The sequence below is a fragment of the Brassica oleracea genome, chromosome C2 (assembly GCF_000695525.1).
Source record: "Brassica oleracea var. oleracea cultivar TO1000 chromosome C2, BOL, whole genome shotgun sequence".
Classification (NCBI taxonomy): Eukaryota; Viridiplantae; Streptophyta; class Magnoliopsida; order Brassicales; family Brassicaceae; genus Brassica; species Brassica oleracea.
The window spans coordinates 39,358,008-39,377,931 of record NC_027749.1 but is presented as its reverse complement, the minus strand read 5'-3'; the positions used below and the strand labels follow the sequence as shown (position 1 = coordinate 39,377,931).

Below are 19,924 nucleotides of genomic sequence, written 5' to 3'. Positions count from 1 at the left end.
TTTTCTAAAAAAAAAGAGTGTTGTTTTTAATTCCTTAAGTATTTTTAATCGGCAAATTAAATACTCAAGTATTATATGCGCATATTTGTTCTCCAACTAATCATTGACTGCGCAAAATCATGATTAAAATATTCTACCGTTAAAAAGTTGACGGAAACCGTTATTTTTCCGTTCATCAGTTAACAGTTGACTATTTTGTTCTCAATTTTGCGCAGTCAACTATTAGTTGGGGAATAAGTATGCGCAAGCAATACTTGAGTATTAAAACTGCCGATTTCAAATACTTCGGGAATTAAATGCTCATTTTCCCGAAAAATAACTGAAGTTATGATGCCAGAGTTTTCTCTCCTCTCAAGTCTCCTTCATATTTTGTCTATCTAGCAACTGACTGAAGAAGTTGCAAAGGAGACGCAGAGTTGCTCCTTCTACTGGGAAACAGGTAAGAAACACTTCCTCTCTGAGGAATGTTAGATTGTTTAAGAAAAAAATGTTGGATTTTGTTTTTTCGAATAGGGCTAAAGCTTTACAAAGGAAAAAGAAATGAAACCTTTTGTAGTTGATTATATTTAGGTGGATTAACTGATACATGGTTATGGATTTGCTCTTTTGTCTAGTTTCTTTTTCGTAGTCACGGTCTTTCTTGATTTCTTGAATTCTTGATTTTGGCTTGAGTTGAAAGAAAGAGACACAGAGATTGACATTTCAGAAATGTATTGTAATATGAGTTCTGCTATTATCATTCTGATCATTTCTGATTGTTCCTTGTTTCATTTTGTTGAGAAGAAAAGCCGTCAATGGCTCCTGAGAAGACCTCTCAGCAGCCAGACATGGAGACAAAGTTGGAGTCAGAGCCGAAACCGAATCAAGAACCGGAGGAAGGAGATGATCTTGATCCAGCAAAATCAATCAAAAAGATCCGTACCATCGTGGAAACTTTGCATACACTCTCTCCACCCCAGCTACCGAACCTAACAAAGTCTAGGAGCATTCCTCCTCCAGCACCAAATGTCCCAGTTGGAACTTCTTTGAACCATGACGAGTCAGAGAATTCTGTTCATAAGCTAAAACGTAACCTCCGTCTACTGTCTACTGGAGGAGGATGTGGCTAAGCTAAGAGTTCTTAACGAAGTGGTAGGAGAAGAGGTGAGCAAACACATCGTTCCAATTGACAAACTACTTCAAAAAGTGGAAAAGGGAACCACCAAAACTCAGTTGACCAAAGGTATGAAGAAAGACTTGGAGGATGTCAACAAGAAGATCTTTAACTTGATGTGTCAGGTCCCTTTGCTTCCCAACTGACGCAGAAAGCCAGGAGGGTTAGATTCTGAGGACGGCAAAGTGGAGAATAACGGAAAGGGTATTGAATGCTTGCCAGGCATCCATGCTAATGAAGAAGATCTCAAAAGACTCGCGGTTTTCAGACAACTTAAAGAAAAGTTCATGGACCTTAGTAATGACCGAAAGATTTGTCTGTTGAGCTTAGCTGTCTTCCCGGAGAATCAAGAAGTGAATAGAACAATGCTCATGTACTTGGTGGATTGAAGAAGGGATTCTCCCTGGTTGGAGTCAAACCCGAAGATGCGGTGAAAGACATTCTCAAGGTTTGTTGATATTCAAGATTTTTCCAGCCTTGAGAAGTTGAAAGTGACTTGGGGAGGTATTAGTGAACACAACAAAGCTGAAGCTTCTGCTGGAGCAGTAAAAGAATTCATCAGGTCGATGACACGACTTCCTAGTAGCTCAGTTCCAGAACCAAAGGTTCACAAGGCTCCAAAGAAAGTTGCAGCTCCAAGTCACCTACCAGAGAAGTTAATGAAACTGGACCTGCAGTGTTTTCCTGATGCTGAACTGCCCTCATTGCTTGAGCCTGGTAAGCTACGTACATTGGAAAAACTCTACATCAAAGGAGGAACCAAACTTACTGGCTTTGGGAAGTCAGTGCCTGAGGAGCCAACAGAGTGCAGTGTCAAGGTTTTGCGTCTGAAGTTCCCCCAGGCTAAAAGTGGAGTGGAGGGAGCTGAGGGAAGTTTACTTTCCAAAACTGGAGTGGTTGGATAAGTATCAGTGCCCTCAAGTTAGTTTCTGCCCCTGTGATGGTATCGGAATCTGGCGCGACAAGTCTACGCAACTCTGAGCAGAGAGTTGCTCATTTTTCCCTGTGTTTTCTTTCAAATGTTGTTGTTTGTTACCAGTTGAATAAAAGAGTTTGGAGTGTTTGTTTTGCTAATCTTGTGATACTTTTTGGTTCTAAAGAAGCTATCATGGAATAAAGAAATGTAATAGATAAACAGAGAAGGTATACCATGTACAAGTGCGGAGAGAAGATGCAAGAGAAGGTAGAGAAGAAGGAACTGTCTCTTATGGTTTCTTCAGTTAAAAAGTTGAACACTATCAGACACGAAGCTCCAGACAACAACAAAGAAGCTCTACTTAGAGGTTCTGGATTATTGATACAACAAAGAGACATACAGACAACAACACCAAACCAAAGAAACAGAAACAAGAAATAAAGAAAACAAATCCAAGCTTGGTAACACAATGACAAAGGGCTCTTCAATCTTCTCAAGCGGTTTGAGGTTGAGTAGAACCATTCTGCTCAGTAGTGGTGTTTCCTGATCCGGTTGTCCCATTGGTCTGCTCAGTGTTTTCATCGTCAAGAAACACGGGAAGAAGCGTGGCCAACAGTCTAACAGCTAGAGGAAGACCACGAGACTTGTTCATAAGCTCTTCAATGCATTTCTTGTCGTTCCTAGGAGGATCTTCTTCCTTGTTTTCTTTCAATGCTGCATCATATATCCTCCTGACACTTAGAGAATCAGTCAGAGGCCAAAGACGATGTATCTCATGTTCTTCTGCCACTAGCTTCTTCGCCAGATTCTTGCTCTCATCCCTGGTTGTGTATATCACTCTTCCACCAGAGCCTTTAGGGAATCCATCTGAAAGATACTTTCCCCATCTCTTATCCTTCTCGAGCTTCTCCTCATCGTCTTGAAGCTTCTCGTTCCAGTTGTCCTCTTCTCGCACATCATCAAACACTATCAGATACTTCTTCCACCTCAGATTCAAGTGAAGCGCATAGAGCAAAGCAGAGATCTCCTTCTCCTTGGCTGTCTCTGCGTCAAGTTTTTTAGATTCCACCTCAGATTCCATGTTGCTTATATACTCATCTACAGCATATTTGTTGATCTTGTCCAATATCGAGACTTCAACTCCAAGAACTGTCAAGATATTCTTTAAAACAGATATCTTACCATCTAGACCGTCTTCAGCAGACCATTCAGTGCTATGCATAGACACCCAGATTCTTGGAGCGTAAACACTCTTCACGTCTTCATCATTGAAAATGGTCTTGCATAAAGCTGTCTTCCCCACAACGTATTCTCCTACAACCACAAGAGTCTTGAACTCATTGTAGACCTTCTGGTCCAGCAAGAAGTTCTTCAATGACTTGATCTCGTTGCTGAAACCGTGGATTTTATGGCCTGGAAGTTTAGAATCGGATTCCACACGATCATTTTCGTCTGGCTCCAATGCCCCACCCTCTCTCTTTTTCAGAGTTCCTGTTGAGAGATATTTACTTTTGGGATCTTTTTGATCTGTTTTGTTGCCGTTATTGGCCCAGTCTTCATATTTTTGATTGAAGAGGTTTAAGAAGGCTTCTCCTTGCTTTGGAATTTCTGGATCCATATTCAAGAGAAGATAGCAAATAAACAGAAAAATGAAAAGAAAAATCTGCAGGAAAGAAATAACAACTAAAGATAAGGAAAAAACAAAAGAGAGAGAGGGGTGAAACTTACTTTCTTTTTTTCTTTTTTTTTTTTTTTTTTTTTTTTTTTTTTTTTTTTTTTTTTTTTGCCAACTATGGGTGATACTTAGTTTAAGAAATAACTAGATTTTGATCCGCACAATTCGTGTGGCTATTTTATTTTACAAATGTTTAATTTTGATATTATCATAAATTTTTGAATATATAATCAATATTTTAATGTTACATATTGTGTAACTTTTTAATCTTATTGTTCAAGCTTTTTACTTTATTAATCTATAAAATTTGTTTTATAAATTTTACTTTTTAGTTTTGCTATAACGTTTCTGAATTCTATACAATTAATTCATAATTTGAAATAATCAAATAGAGAATTTTTTCAACATGTGAAAATATATAGCTGTTTAAATAAAAGTTTAACAAATGTTAATAACTTTATTTTTTTAATAAAAATACTACATAGTTAACAAAATTTAACACGCTTTAATTGTAAATAATAATTTATCTAAATGAAACGAAATTTTAAAAATAAATAGGTAAATTTATCAATTTAATATTTTTTGATATCTAATCTATACAATATTTTTATTTTAATATAATATAGACTATCATTATAAATTTATAAAAACAATAATACATATTTTCTATTTTATAATAAAAATTAATTAATATTATTAATGTTTTATTACAAAATTAGTTAATGTATTATTTAATAAAAATCTTAATTAAATTTTGTTATATTTTTACTCAACAGATTTTCTTATAACTAAAAATAAAATTCTTGTAACTTGTAAGATGTGATTTTGTTGCTGACATTAGAGATAATTATTAGTACTTCTTTTTCTAAAAAAATCATTAGTACTTTTTCTTTATTAATATGTGGGAGAATTGCCAAGTGTGACTCAAAACTTGGAGTCAAACCCAAAACAATACCCCAACTTGGGTCAAAGGCAAAAGTAACCTAAAAGGCTATTGAAATTACAACTATCCCCTTGTGACCAAACAAGAAAACGGAATTTTTTTTACGTTTCTACCCCTCGCAAGTCGTCTGTTTAGACGACTTGAAAATAAGTCGTCCAGACGACTTAACTGAAAGTCGTCTGGACAGTTAGTCTTAAACATAATTTAAAAATTTTGTAAAAAATATTTTGATAAGTGAAAAATGGGAATTATGTAATTAACATATGTCTTAGGAGGCATTTGCTTGTCTCGCGCTCCCCTATGTTTATAGTACTCCTTCTGATTTATTTTAATTGATGTTTTAAAATTTTATTTTTATTTCATTTAAATAATATTTTCAAATTTCTATGCAAAATTATAATATTATGTAGCATTTTTGACCATTTGTATTTTACAGTGTAGGCTTTTGTTTATTAAATTAGCTTTAAGTAATGCATTTTTGTAAAATAAAATAAATAAATTAACAATTTTTAATAAGTTTTAAAAAAACTTTAAATATCAACTAATATAAAATGGAGGGAATTTTATTTTTTACCATTTTTATGACAGCTCATCTCATAATTCTTTTTGTTTTTGTCAAGATCTCATTATCTCACATTTAAGCTTTTGTTCTGAAAATAATTCACATGTATATTTTTAGGGCCTATTCTTTTTAGCCTCTATCTCTTGGTCTTTCTTTATTGTATTCACTTAAGTCTTCCTAGATATTAAAAGTCAACAATTAATTTTTACGCAATAATTGTTCAGAATGCGCTATTTAATACAATAAAAATTATATAAATTAACAATGTAGGGACTGCAAAATTTATTAATTTATAGAGTTATTATTTTGCAAAAATTTTATTTTCTAAAATTCTCTATTTATGAAGTTTTTAGTGATAAAGTAAGAAAATAATTGATTTTGTCGAATATATATATATTAATTAATTAATTAAATTTTAGAAATTCTACTTCATATCATTTTTGTTGTACTATTTGGTGATACGGAATATATTTCATAGAATTTAAATGTTGTTTTAGATATAATTTTACTAAATTTCATGGTAGCTTAGTTTGTTTTTCTAATTATTTGTTGTTTTATTATACATGCTTGTTGGATATTTTTTAAAAAAAAAAATTGATATGATGTTAAATTGAAAAAAAAAAATTAAAAAATTAAAAAAAATGATATGATGTTAACCTTGTAGTAGAAAAAAATATATATATTCGATGCTACAAATGATATTGGCTCATTTGCAAAACTAAATCCATTTTCTAAATATAATAAACCACCCTTACAAAATACCAATATATTTTTGATTAGTTCAAAAATAAGAACTGAAAGAGTAATTTGTTGAATTTTTAAATCAATAAAATAAATAACTACCAAAAATTTATAAATTTATGGGCTCCTGAAATATATTTATTGTATTTCAAGTATGATATTTAGGGACAAAAAAAACCCTAATTCTCTCTCAATTCTCTGGATTTTCATCGTCGGTGAGTGTCTAGTTCTATCCCGGGTAGGGCTAGCTTCGCCGGTTGGTTGAGCGTTTGGGGTTTCTACGAGTTAGTGTGAGCTTGTTAGGGTAAGGGAGTCGGCTTTTTGGGTGGTTTCCCCGACAGATCTGGTTTTCTCCTTCAGATTCTTGTGGTGTTCTCCATGGTTCGGCGGTGCGCGAGGTCCATGACAGTCTCCTCCAACGTTCTTGTCATTGTTTTTTATTCAAAGCTGGTTCTTTGTGGTGGAGTCGAGCTGAATCTTTCTCGTTTCACTCCGGCTTGGTGTATTGTCGTAGTGGCCGTTGTATCAAGCCCATCTTTTGCATCTCTGGTTATGGCATTTTGCGTTCTGTTAGGCCTCTTGTATCTTTGGATTTGAGAGACTTGATTGATGTGGGGGCAAGGGAGTAAGCGTTTTCATGGTTGTGACTTAGCAGTATTTCTTGTAAGGGTAATATGTTCAGTGGTTGCTTGTCGTTTGTGACTTCTCCCGTGAGTGTTTACAGAGAGGTTTGGTAGGCAAAGCTTCATTTTTATGGTGTTTGGGTGAGCTTTTTTCTTAGGATGTTTGGTATCCAAGGCGTGTGGACCGAGCAGCGGTTCCCCTTGTCGAGTTATGAAGTCTCCGGTTCTTGGTCTTATCGATTGGCGGGCAAGGCAGCAGCGATAAGTGTGGTTGGGTGTAGAAGTGGAGGTTATCGGGTGGCAGGCTATGGGCAGCAGCGGTAACTCCCGATCATTGGCTTTCCCTCAGCTTCAAAGTCTACTAAATTTTCTGTTATTCTCCTGCGTTGATGGTAACCGTTTATTTGGTTCTATGTCGGTGTAGATTTATGTTTTTTAAGTCACCCCGGTGTGGGTTTAAGTCACTCCTAGTGTGGGTTCTATTTGCCGCTTCCTATGGGCTCTTGGGTCTTGGGCTATTTGTTTTTGCCGCCAGCTTTTGTAAGGATATTGATATTTCGATTATGAATGTATTTCAATTTGGGAAAAAAAAAGATTGTATTTAGGCCCGCCTATTCATATTTGTATCTTCTTAAAATATATAATTTTAAAATATAAAAGTGTATCTTTGTAAAATTTCATGGTAGTTTAGTTTCTTTCTCTAATTGGTCGTTGTTTTATTATACATGATTGTTGGGTATTAAAAAAAAATTGATAAGTTGTTAACTTTGTAGTTTAAAAAAAAATATATATATATATATATTCAATGGCACAAATGATATTGGTTCATTTTCAAAAACTAAATTCATTTGATAAATATAATAAACTACCCTTACATAATACGAATATATTTTTAATTAGTACAAAAATAAGAAATGAAATAGTAATTTGTTGCATTTTTAAATCAATTGAGTAAGGGGTCTTCAGTTTCTTTATTTTCAGTTGAATAATGTTGGATTCAGTTATGAAATCCTGTAGAATCGAGTCTTGTCCTAGCGGTTTTATTTCCATGTTTTTCGGTTTTGGTAGTCTTATTCATGACTATCTCTTTGGTATGGTAAGGTTGTGTCAACCTGATGAGTTCTTAATGGTATGCGTATGGTCTAAGGAATTTAATAAATGGTTCTCTCTTTGGTATCAGTATGATTGTGAGTGGGTAGTGGCTTCTCATTATTTAGCAGTAAGTCATGGTTTGGTTTCTAGTAAATGTTATCTAGGATGGTCTCATAAGGCAGTCATAAGTTTGAGGGATGCTCATCAAGTCTTACTGATGTTAGTAAATGTTCATATAGTTCTATCTTTGGAATGGTTTGCTAAAATGGAAATAAGGCATCAACTATTTTTGATGTGGGCTGCATTGAATAGCATTAGGACATTCTTTTCTTGTATTCTGCGGTATTGGTGGCGTTGCATGGCCACATGGAGTGTATTTATGTATGTAAGTGTTGTGGTAAATTGCTGTTTGGTGTTTTTACACTATTGTTGCGTAATGGGATCTTGGTTGTGGAGAAATGTGGACTTTGGATTTGGGAGACTGTCGTTTGATACGGTTGGTTGTTAAGGAGTGTTGGTGTAATTCATGCTCGTTTGAACAGGTATATGAAAGAGACGGATGGTTTTAGAATCGTAACATAATTTGGTTTATCATTGATGCTCGAGGCTGGCTAGGTGTTTGGGTCTTTGAGGTTCAGACTGTGGCTTTGGAACTGACGAGATGTTTTCTGTATGGGAGTGTGAGGTTTTGCCTTGGAGGACGTATAAAATCGTGTCTATAATTGGTGCCAGTTGGTCTACTTTGGATGATATATACAATATACAATGGTCAAATATTGTAAGAGTTTTCTGATTCCCAAAATTAATTATTGAGTTATGAAAATTATAAGTTGGAATTGCCAAGGTTTGAGTAGTCATTAGACTTTCAGTTATCTAAGGAAAATTTGGGGAAAACATAGACCGGCTTTTCTTTTTCTATCAGAGACAAAGCAACAATTTGATTTTGTTCAATCGGTTCAGTTTCATTTTGGTTATATTCATCTTCATACGGTCGATCCTCGCGGTAGAAGTGGAGGTCTAGCTCTTTTCTACGATTCATCTCTTAAGGTTACCATTTTGTCTTCGAACAATAGAATTATTGATGTGGAGACAGAATATGAAGGGAAACAAATTTTTATATCCTTTGTTTATGGAGAGCCAAATCAAAATCTACGAGATCATGTCTGGGAAAAATTAACTAGATTTGGGATAGTTCGGGATGAACCATGGTTTATTATTGGAGATTTAAATGAGATCACGGGAAACCATGAGAAGGAAGGAGGGGTACTACGACACGCAGATAGCTTTATATCATTTAATAATATGATTGAGAATTGTGGATTGTTAGAATTTCCAAGTTTAGGTAATACCTTATCTTGGAGTGGGCGGAGGAACAAGCAAGTGGTAAAATGTCGACTAGATCGGGCATTAGGAAATAATGAGTGGCATAATCTGTTTTCATGCTCTCATGTAGAGTATTTGAGAATGGTAGGATCGAATCATAGACCTATTGTGGCGTCTATTGAGAATAAAATTCTCAAATTTCGTAGACAATTTCGGTTTGACAAGAGATGGATCGGAAAAGAAGGTCTTATGGAATCTATAACTCGAGGCGGGGGGGGGGGGGGTGTAGGAATCGCTGGGAAAATTCACAAGACATGAGATTTCGGTGTGGAGGAAAGCTAACCCACCATATGGGAAGGATGAAATAAATAATTTACAAAAGGTTCTTGAGGAAATTCAAAATGATTTTTCTAAAACAAATGATGAGGTTCTAGAGGTATCTCGGAAATTACAGAAAGCATATCGAGATGAGGAACAATATTGGGAACAGAAGAGTAGAACGAAATGGCACACCTGCGGTGATCGGAATACGCAATTTTATCATGCTCTTACTAAACAGAGAAGGATTCAGAATAGGATAATTGGCCTGTATAATGAAGAAGGAATTTGGGTTAATTCTGAGTCCAAGGTGGAGGAAGTAGCAGTAAAATACTTTATGGATTTGTTCCATACATCTTCCCCAGAGGATTTCAATAGTTTTCTAGAGGAAGTTCCTACTTCGATAACGGAGGATCAGAATCGAAATCTTATGGCTGAGGCTACGGAAGAGGAGGTTAAAGCACTTTTATTTATGATGCATCCAGAAAAAGGTCTAGGACCAGACGGAATGACCGCACTCTTCTACCAACAGTCCTGGTCAATTATCAAAGAGGACGTGGTGAACATGGTTAATAATTTCCTTATTTCAGGAGTGTTTGATTATAAATTAAACATGACAAATATTTGTCTTATTCCTAAAACGGTGAGACCCAATAGGATGACTGAATTGAGACCAATTAGTTTATGTAACGTTGGGTATAAGATCATTTCGAAGGTATTATGTCAGCGGCTAAGAGGCTTGTTACCAAAGCTGATATCAGAAACTCAGTCTGCGTTTGTATCTGGAAAATTAATTTCGGGTAATATTCTCATTTCTCAGGAAATGTTTCATGGTCTTCGTACAAACAATGCATGCAAAGATAAATTCTTAGCAATCAAGACAGACATGAGTAAGGCTTATGATCGTGTTGAGTGGCCTTTTGTTAAGCAACTACTTTTGAAAATGGGGTTTTCTACTGATTGGGTGACCCTAATGATGCAGTGCATATCCTCAGTTAATTATCAGGTGCTCTTGAATGGGCAGCCGAAAGGCCATATTGTTCCAGAGAGAGGTTTAAGGCAAGGAGACCCGTTGTCTCCATACTTATTTATCTTATGTACTGAAGCCCTTATAGCAAATATAAAGAAGGAGGAGCGCGAGAAACGGTCAACGGGTCTGAAAATTGCACGCGGCAGCCCGAATATTTCTCATCTCTTATTTGCGGACGATAGTGTTTTTTTCTGTAAGGCTACGAAGGAGGAATGGGGTATAATTTTAAAGTTACTGAACGACTACGAGGCAGCTTCTGGTCAACAAATTAACTTTCAGAAATCATCGGTTCAATTTGGTCACAAGGCCCCGGATAATATTCGAGCAGATATTCATAATATATTGGGTATTTCCAATGTGGGAGGGATGAGTAATTACTTAGGCATTCCGGAAAGTTTTGGGGGGTCTAAAATACAAATTTTTGGTTACCTAAATGACCGAGTGAATAATAAAGTAAATGGCTGGACAGTCCGGCTTCTTACTAAAGGGGGGGGGGAGGAAGTTCTGATCAAATCAGTGGCTTCACCGATGCCAACGCATGTCATGTCATGTTTCAGACTTCCTAAAGGAGTGACGAAGAAAATAACAAGTACCATGTCGCATTTCTGGTGGGGAGGAAGTGGAAACAAGAAAGGAATACATTGGCTTTCTTGGGATAAAGTGTGTACACCGAAGGAGGAAGGAGGGCTGAACTTTAGAGATCTTCAAGATTTTAATACAGCTCTGTTGGCTAGACAATTCTGGCGGTTACTAGATAAACCAGATTGTTTGTTTTCAAAAGTCTTTAAAGGCCGGTATTTTTGGAATACGGACCCTTTGGACGATCACAGATCGTATGCTTCCTCTTATGGCTAGAGAAGCATCTGCTCAGCTAGACCCCTGGTTAAAAAAAGGCTAATCAAAAGAGTGGAAACAGGACAATCCATCTCAGTATGGACATATCTGTGGATTCCTGCTCTTCGCCCGAGGTCAGCAATACCAAAGTCAGATATTCAAATTTTACACTCTTCATTAAAGGTGGACTATTTCATTAATCCAACTGATTACTTATGGAATATAGAATTGTTGAATGACTATATACATCCTGACGATGTGAAACTCATTTGAGGATTAGCAGTTAGTCGATCTCATAAATCAGATACAGTGGGTTGGAATTTTACGGAATCTAGTAAATATTCGGTAAAATCAGGTTTTCGAACTGAATCTTTATACCCGAATAGAGTTTAGAGAAGTATTTTCTATGGACCTAATGTTAAGCCACTACTGGCCTTTTCGTGGAAACTGAAGTGTCCACCAAAATTGAGACATTTTGTGTGGCAATTTCTTACTGGTACACTACCAGTTTCTAAAAATCTTACAACTCGAGGGATTAATTGTGATACACGATGCAGTATGTGTGGGGCTGATGAAGAGACTACTAACCATGTACTTTTCGAATGTCCACCAGCTTTACAAACTTGGGCACTTTCTAGGATTCCTTCTTCTCCGGCGATTTTTCCATCATCGTCAGTTTTCGCCAATATGGATATTATATTTTGGAGACTACCAAAGGAGGAGGATTTTACATACTTCTCATAGTTACTATGGTATATTTGGAAGGCTAGAAATGACAAGATCTATTCAAATAAGGATGCCAATCCACAAGAGATATTGAGGATGGTTGAGGTGGAATGTAGGACGTGGACAGAGGCTCAGTTAACCGTAAAGGATACTATAGAGAATTCCTATACGGGGAATGTCCAACAATTTGCGTCCCTAGCTCTAGAGGAGTCTAGAGTCTGTTACATTGATGGCGCTTGGAAGGAGGATGATATATTTACAGGACAATGGTGGTTTTGTAGAAAGAGGGGATCAATAGAGGTCATGATGGGGGCGATGAATCTCCGCAAAAGTTTGTCACCTATGCATACCGAATGTGAAGCACTAATTTGGGCAATGGAATGCATGAAGATCCTCCAATATTCTGATGTAGCTTTTGCGACGGATTGTTCTTAGCTGGTGAAGATGGTGTCGACACCTGAAGAATGGTCTGTTTTCTCTATGCACTTGGAAGAATTCAACCGCAGTAAGATCTTCTTCCCTCAATTCCGGATCAGATATATTAGCACAAAATACCTTGGCGGACAAGCTTGCACGCGGTGCAAGGAGTTCTCCATCAGATTTGTTTTATGTCGATTCAACTCCACCGGTTTGGATCGCTAGACCGACTGGAGCATCTAGTTAATAGTTGTTTGATGTTGTCAAAAAAAAAAAATCAATAAAATCAATAACTACCAAAAATTTATAAATTTATGGGCTCCTACAATATAATTGATATGATTGTATTTAGAGCTGCCTATGCATATTTGTTGCAATTTAATAAAATTACTATTACAATTTATAAATTAAAATTAAATCTCAACCATATTATTTTAAAATATTACTTTACTTATGCTGCAGAGTTTTATTTATCTATATAGGATTATAATTAATAAAATAAATTGATAGTCATTATACATATGTACTAAATAATTAAACTGTGAAAAATAACTCGAGTTATGGTGCCAGAGTTTCTCTCCCCACAAGTCTCCTTCATATTTTGTCTATCTAGCAACTGACTTTAGAAGTTGAAAGGAGACGCAGAGTTGCTCCTTCTCCCAGTAAACAGGTTAGAATCGCTTCCTCTCTGATGAATGTTGGATTGTTTTTTAAGAATAGAGCTAAAGCTTTCTCGAGGAAAAAGAAATGAAACCTTTCGTAGTGGATTAACTGATATGGCTATGGAGTTGCTTCGAGAACTTTGATCTATAATACTTTTCTCAATATCCATTACACTTCAACCTACAGCTTCGTTCGTAGTCACGGTCGTTCTTTCTTTCTTTCTTGAATTCTTGATTTTGACTTGAGTTGAAAGAAAGAGATAGAGAGATTTGACATTTCAGATATGTATTGTGCTCTTTCTAGGAAACTCCCTATTTCATTTTGACGTTTTGATTGTTCCCTTGTTTCATTTTTTGAGAAGAAAAGCTGTCATGGCTCCCGAGAAGTCCTCTCAGCAGCCAGACATGGAGACAAAATTGAAGCCAGAGCCGAAACAGAATCAAGAACCGGAGGCAGGAGACGATCTTGATCCAGAAAAATCAATCAAAAAGATCCGTAGCATAGTGGAAGCTTTGCATACAATGTTTCCACCACAGCCCGTGCAAGTGAAACTAAGGCTGTCTAGGAGCATCCCTCCTACGAGTACCCTTCCTCCAAGGTCCAACGTGACTCTGGCCACAGCAACAAGTGCCCAGGTTGAAACTTCTTTGAAACATGACGAGTCCGAGAATTCTATTCATAAGCTAAAACGTAACCTCCGTCTGCTGGAGGAGGATGTGGCTAAGCTAAGAGTGCTTAACGAAGTGGTAGGAGAAGAGGTGAGCAGACACATCGTTCCACTTGACAAACTACTTCAAAAAGTGGAAAAGGGAACCACCAAAACTCAGTTGACCAAAGGTATGAAGAAAGATTTGGAGGATGTCAACAAGAAGATCTTTAACTTGATGTGTCAGGTACCTTTGCTTCCCAACAAACGCAAAAAGCCAGGAGGGTTAGATTCTGAGGATGGTGAAGTGGAGAATAACGGCAAAGGTATCGAATGCTTGCCAGGCATCCATGTTAATGATGAAGATCTTAAAAGACTCGCGGTTTTCAGAAAAGTTAAGGAGAAGTTCATAGAGCTTACTACTGAACGCAAGATCTGCCTGCTGAGCTTTGCTGTGTTCCCGGAGAATCAAGAAGTGAATAGAACAATGCTCATGTATTGGTGGATTGGAGAAGGGATTCTCCCTGATGGAATCAAACCCGAAGATGCTGTGAAAGGCATTCTCAAGGAGTTTATGGAGAAAAAGTTGATTGAGCCTGTCGAAAACAAACGCAAAGTGGAGCCAAACTGCTACAAGATGACACCCTTTGTGCATTCCTCAGTGGTTCTTATCTCAGAGGAGATAGGACTCTTTAGTATGTATCAGAAAGGGAAGACGCCAAGGATGAAACACTCAGACTTGAAAAAAGTTTGCCTTGTGGAAGAATCATCAAGCCAGCCAGAAGCAAAAGCTAAGAAAATGCCAGCAGGGGACATTGAGACAGTGTTCAATGTTTCTGAGAGGTTTCCTGATTTTGCATTCAAGTGGTTCTCTGAGGACCAATCATCAGGGAAGAAGAAGTTTAGCCCTCTATCAAAAACTGCATACAAGATGCTAAAGGTGTTTTATCTAGGCAGATGGGAGAGAACTGCGAACCGACACATCGAGGTAGAGAACCCTGAGCTTATGAAGTACTTGAAGCACATGACCAAACTCAAGCTTCTGAGCTTTCAAGGGATCTCAAGAATTGAAAGACTTGATGATGCTGTCTGTAAGCTTCGGGAGCTCATTATCTTGGACCTCAGAGCTTGCTACAATCTGGAGAAGCTTCCAGACAAGATAGATTCGCTCAAGGCACTGACCTACTTAGACATCACAGATTGCTACATGTTAGACCGCATGCCCAAGAGGCTTTCATGGCTGGATAACTTGGAGGTTCTCAAAGGCTTTGTGGTTAGTGATGCTACTGATGTGGAGACGTTCTGTCTGCTGGATGAGCTGAAGCACTTGAAGAAGCTGAGAAAGCTAAGCATTACTATAAACAAAGGTGGCGACTTCACGGTTTTTCAACTGTTTGTGGACATTCAGGACTTCTCCAACCTGGAAAAGCTGAAAGTGGCCTGGGGAGGTATTAATGAACACAACAAAGACAAACCAACTGCTGGACCAGTAAAAAAATTCTTCAGAACGGTGACACTCCTTGGTAATAGCCCAGTCACAGAACCAGAGCTTCACAAGGTTCCAAAGAAAGATCCAGTTCCAAGCCACCTTCCCAAGAAGTTGGTGAAACTGGACCTGCAGTGTTTCCCTGAAGCAGAACTTCCATCATTGCTTGAGCCTGGTAAACTACGTACATTGGAAAAACTATACATCAAAGGAGGAACCAAGCTTACTGGCTTTGGGAAGTCAGTGCCTGAGAAGCCAACAGAGTGCAGTGTCAAGGTTTTGCGTCTGAAGTTCCTTCCCAGGCTAAAAGTGGAGTGGAGGGAGCTGAGGGAACTATACTTTCCAAAACTGGAGTTCTTGGATAAGTATCAGAGCCCTCAAGTTAGTTTCTGCCCCTGTGATGGTATCGGAATCTGGCGCGGCAAGTCTAACCAACTCTGAGCTGAGAGTTGCTCAGTTTTTCACATGTGTTGTCTATCCATTCTGTTTCTGTTGTTGTATGTTTGTTTCCTCATTTTCCATTGATGTCTTCCTTGTTTGCTTTCATGTGTTGTTGTTTGTTACCAGTTGAATAAAGGAGGTTGCATTGTTTGTTTTGCTTATCTTATGATACTTTTGGGTATAAAGAAGCTATGAAGAAATAAGAAACTGAGAGGCTCTGCTATGTACAAATGCAGAGAGCCTAAGAGTATAAAGAATAGAAGAAGGAACTATCTCTTATGGTTTCTTCTGTTAAGAAGTTCAACACTATCAGACACCAAGCTCCAGAAACATACTTGACATTAAAGAAGCTCTACTTAGAGGTTCTGGATTATTGATACAACAAAGACATACAGACAACAACATCAAACCAAAGAGACAGAAACAGAAACAAGAAATAAAGAAAACAAATCCAAGCTTGGTAACACAATGACAAAGGGCTCTTCAATCTTCTCAAGCGGTTTGAGGTTGAGTAGAACCATTCTGCTCAGTAGTGGTGTTTTCTGATCCGGTTGTCCCATTGGTCTGCTCAGTGTTTTCATCGTCAAGAAACACGGGAAGAAGCGTGGCCAACAGTCTAACAGCTAGAGGAAGACCACGAGACTTGTTCATAAGCTCTTCAATGCATTTCTTGTCGTTCCTAGGAGGATCTTTTACCTTGTTATATATCCGTGCTGCATCATATATCCTCCAGACACTTAGAGAATCAGTCAGAGGCCAAAGACGATGTATCTCATGTTCCTCTGCCACTAGCTTCTTCGCCAGATTCTTGCTCTCATCCCTGGTTGTGTATATCACTCTTCCACCAGAGCCTTTAGGGAATCCATCTGAAAGATACTTTCCCCATCTCTTATCCTTCTCGAGCTTCTCCTCATCGTCTTGAAGCTTCTCGTTCCAGTTGTCCTCTTCTCGCACATCATCAAACACTATCAGATACTTCTTCCACCTCAGATTCAAGTGAAGCGCATAGAGCAAAGCAGAGATCTCCTTCTCCTTGGCTGTCTCTGCGTCAAGTTTTTTAGATTCCACCTCAGATTCCATGTTGCTTATATACTCATCTACAGCATATTTGTTGATCTTGTCCAATATCGAGACTTCAACTCCAAGAACTGTCAAGATATTCTTTAAAACAGATATCTTACCATCTAGACCGTCTTCAGCAGACCATTCAGTGCTATGCATAGACACCCAGATTCTTGGAGCGTAAACACTCTTCACGTCTTCATCATTGAAAATGGTCTTGCATAAAGCTGTCTTCCCCACAACGTATTCTCCTACAACCACAAGAGTCTTGAACTCATTGTAGACCTTCTGGTCCAGCAAGAAGTTCTTCAATGACTTGATCTCGTTGCTGAAACCGTGGATTTTATGGCCTGGAAGTTTAGAATCGGATTCCACACGATCATTTTCGTCTGGCTCCAATGCCCCACCCTCTCTCTTTTTCAGAGTTCCTGTTGAGAGATATTTACTTTTGGGATCTTTTTGATCTGTTTTGTTGCCGTTATTGGCCCAGTCTTCATATTTTTGATTGAAGAGGTTTAAGAAGGCTTCTCCTTGCTTTGGAATTTCTGGATTCATATTCAAGAGAAGATAGCAAATAAACAACAAAATGAAAAGAAAAATCTGCAGGAAAGAAATAACAAGTAAAGATAAGGAAAAAACAAAAGAGAGAGAGAAAGGGGTGAAACTTTCTTTTTTTTTTTTTTTTTTCTTTTGATCCGCACAATTCGTATAGCTATTTTATTTTGATCCGCACAATTCGTATGGCTATTTTATTTTACAAATATTTAATTTTGATATTATCATAAATTTTTGAATATATAATCAATATTTTAATGTTACATATTGTGTAACTTTTTAATCTTATTGTTCAAGTTTCTTACTTTATTAATCTGTAAAATTTGTTTTATAAATTTTACTTTTTTGTTTTGCTATAACATTTCTGAATTCTATACAATTAATTCATAATTTGAAATAATCAAATAGAGAATTTTTTCAACATGTGAAAATATATAGCTGTTTAAATAAAAGTTTAACAAATGTTAATAACTTTATTTTTTTAATAAAAATACTACATAGTTAACAAAATTTAACATGCTTTAACGGTAAAACATATTTATTTAAATGAAACAAAATTTTAAAAATAAATAGGTCAATTTATCAATTTAATATTTTTTGATATCTAATCTATACAATATTTTTATTTTAATATAATATAGACTATAATTATAAATTTATAAAAACAATTATTACATATTTTCTGTTTTGTAATAAAATTTAACTAATGTTATTAATATTTTATTACTAATTACGAAATTAGTTAATTTATTATTTAATAAAAATCTTAATTAAATTTTGTTATATTTTTACTCAACAGATTTTGTTATAACTAAAAATAAAATTCAAATTAATAGTTAAAATGATTTGTTATTAATAGATTTATTGATTATTATGTCATATTATATAATTAATGAAATTGACCTAGAATGATTTTTTTATTGTAGATAAAAAAGATACTTTCTTTTTTAATAGAGAAGCTTATAAGGTTAGGGGTTTTAAGAAAGTGATTTTTTTTTTCTTTTGGACAAAAGAAAGTGATTAATTAAAGACCAACATTTTGAAGTCTTCGAACAGTATGGACACAAAAAGTCGTCGAGATACATTCAATAATATGTTCAATTACGAAATGGCACTTTACCATTATTTATTACTAGGGGCATAGCCCCCGGGCAAGCGCGGACCGAATACGTTGTTGATGCGTTGTGTTTGTGTTATTTTTGTGTACGGGATTTTGTCATTTGTTTTTTGTTTTTACTTTTGTTTACCTGTTGATGAGCCCCAGTCCATGGACCAGACCGATCAGAACGTTCCAGACGTCCCATTTGAGGTTAATCCTACCGATCAGATCAGACAGGCTGATCGGGCCGTGTATTGGCTCGACCCGCGAACGTCTGGATTGGAGCTTCGTCCAGATCCCCGACCAGATGCTCGAACTGGCCGAACTGAAGCCCGTCTCTCCCGACCAACTCGACAAGCCAAGACTGATGGTCAAGTCATAACCAACTTAGCTCGACCCAATTCCGATTCAGACCATGGCTTCTCTCTTTTGGCTCGATTGGCTCGTACCGCATGTACCGACGACCGTGCTGATGATCTTTCTACCTTGTTCGATCCGATCATGGACTTTTCCTTTGGATATTTTGTAAGGCAGGGATCCTTAAGCTATCAGAAGACTTGCGCTTTGTTGGAACGCAACTTGTCCGATCAGAACGTCCCGCGCCCCTTGCTGATCGTCCCGCCTATGTGCTGATCCTTACCGCTTTGGACTTAGCCGGTTCGGATGCATCTGGACAGAAGCCGAACGGTCACTTTGACTAGTTTTCTCTCTTTATTTCCGTGTATTGACTAGATCTAGATCTAGATCTACTTTTCTATTTAATGCCTAGATCTACAAAACTCTATAAGTATGTAAACTCTTCATTGGGAATAATTAATCGATTTTTGTCAAAAACTTTTGAGTTAAACTCTTTGTTCTTTGTTTAGAACTTATTTTGTTTCTTGGTGAGTCATATCCAAGCAAACATCTCTCAAACTCGTTGGTCTTGTGAGTCATATCAAGCAACGGTTCGAGATTCTTCTTTTGGTGGACTTGTGAGTCATATCAAGCACCAACTGAAGTCGGGAATATCGAAGGCCATTATGCAACCTTCGTGCGGCCCTTCAATCCATCTAGTTCTCCATTCGGAGTTCATATCCAGATCTGATCCATTCGAGTGAGCCGATTTTAGGGTTTTTCAAGTGGTATAAGAGCCGCTCGTTTGGTATCTTCTAAATCATTCATCTTGCTCATCTTCCATTTCTAAATCATAAACACTTCTTCTTCTATCTATCTTCAATCTGGGCCCCTCATTACCATCCTCTACATATAAAAAATAAAAAATAAAAGAAAAAAAGAAAGATCGATCTATAAAAAAAAAAAAGGAATTCGAAAAGATTTCATTTGGGGGATTGGTGGTGTAAGAGAAAGTCTGATGGCTGAGGAGAAATCCAGCCTTTGAGGTGGTTAAAACGGATTCCCAAAACCAAAATCTCTTATCTTTCTATCTTGAGAAAATTCCCTTGTGTTTGCTTCGATTTGTCCATTGGGATTCTTAGATCTGTTCTTCTTAGAACCTTGAGTGGAAACTTGTTTGTGTGACCATCCAAATTCTGAGAGAAACACGTGAGTGGGTGAGGATCAAACACTTGAGAGTGTGAGGATTTTTATCTAACGTTTTGTGTTTNNNNAAATTTCAG

At 36.9% G+C, this 19,924-nt stretch overlaps 3 protein-coding genes across 4 annotated transcripts; 1 reads left to right on the top strand and 2 right to left on the bottom strand.

Annotated features, from left to right (window-relative positions):
* Nucleotides 1-2,342: 2,342 nt before the first annotated feature.
* LOC106322502 (probable disease resistance protein At5g45490) lies at nucleotides 2,343-3,731 on the bottom strand. Its single transcript, XM_013760543.1, has one exon. The coding sequence runs from the start codon at nucleotides 3,685-3,687 to the stop codon at nucleotides 2,563-2,565; it is 1,125 nt and encodes a 374-aa protein (XP_013615997.1). The 5' UTR covers nucleotides 3,688-3,731; the 3' UTR covers nucleotides 2,343-2,562.
* A 9,180-nt stretch (nucleotides 3,732-12,911) lies between these two features.
* LOC106327390 (disease resistance RPP13-like protein 4) lies at nucleotides 12,912-15,746 on the top strand. Of its 2 annotated transcripts, none has more exons than XM_013765534.1 (2): nucleotides 12,912-13,023; nucleotides 13,383-15,746. In XM_013765534.1, exon 2 carries the CDS (start codon nucleotides 13,388-13,390, stop codon nucleotides 15,587-15,589), a length of 2,202 nt encoding a protein of 733 aa, XP_013620988.1. In that variant the 5' UTR covers nucleotides 12,912-13,023; nucleotides 13,383-13,387; the 3' UTR covers nucleotides 15,590-15,746. The 2 variants fall into 2 exon arrangements, with proteins under 2 accessions (XP_013620988.1, XP_013620987.1); XM_013765533.1 differs by having other exon boundaries at nucleotides 13,378-15,746.
* Nucleotides 15,747-15,894: 148 nt separating this feature from the next.
* LOC106327391 (probable disease resistance protein At5g45490) lies at nucleotides 15,895-17,273 on the bottom strand. The gene has a single exon (XM_013765535.1). The coding sequence runs from the start codon at nucleotides 17,204-17,206 to the stop codon at nucleotides 16,082-16,084; it is 1,125 nt and encodes a 374-aa protein (XP_013620989.1). The 5' UTR covers nucleotides 17,207-17,273; the 3' UTR covers nucleotides 15,895-16,081.
* Nucleotides 17,274-19,924: the final 2,651 nt, after the last annotated feature.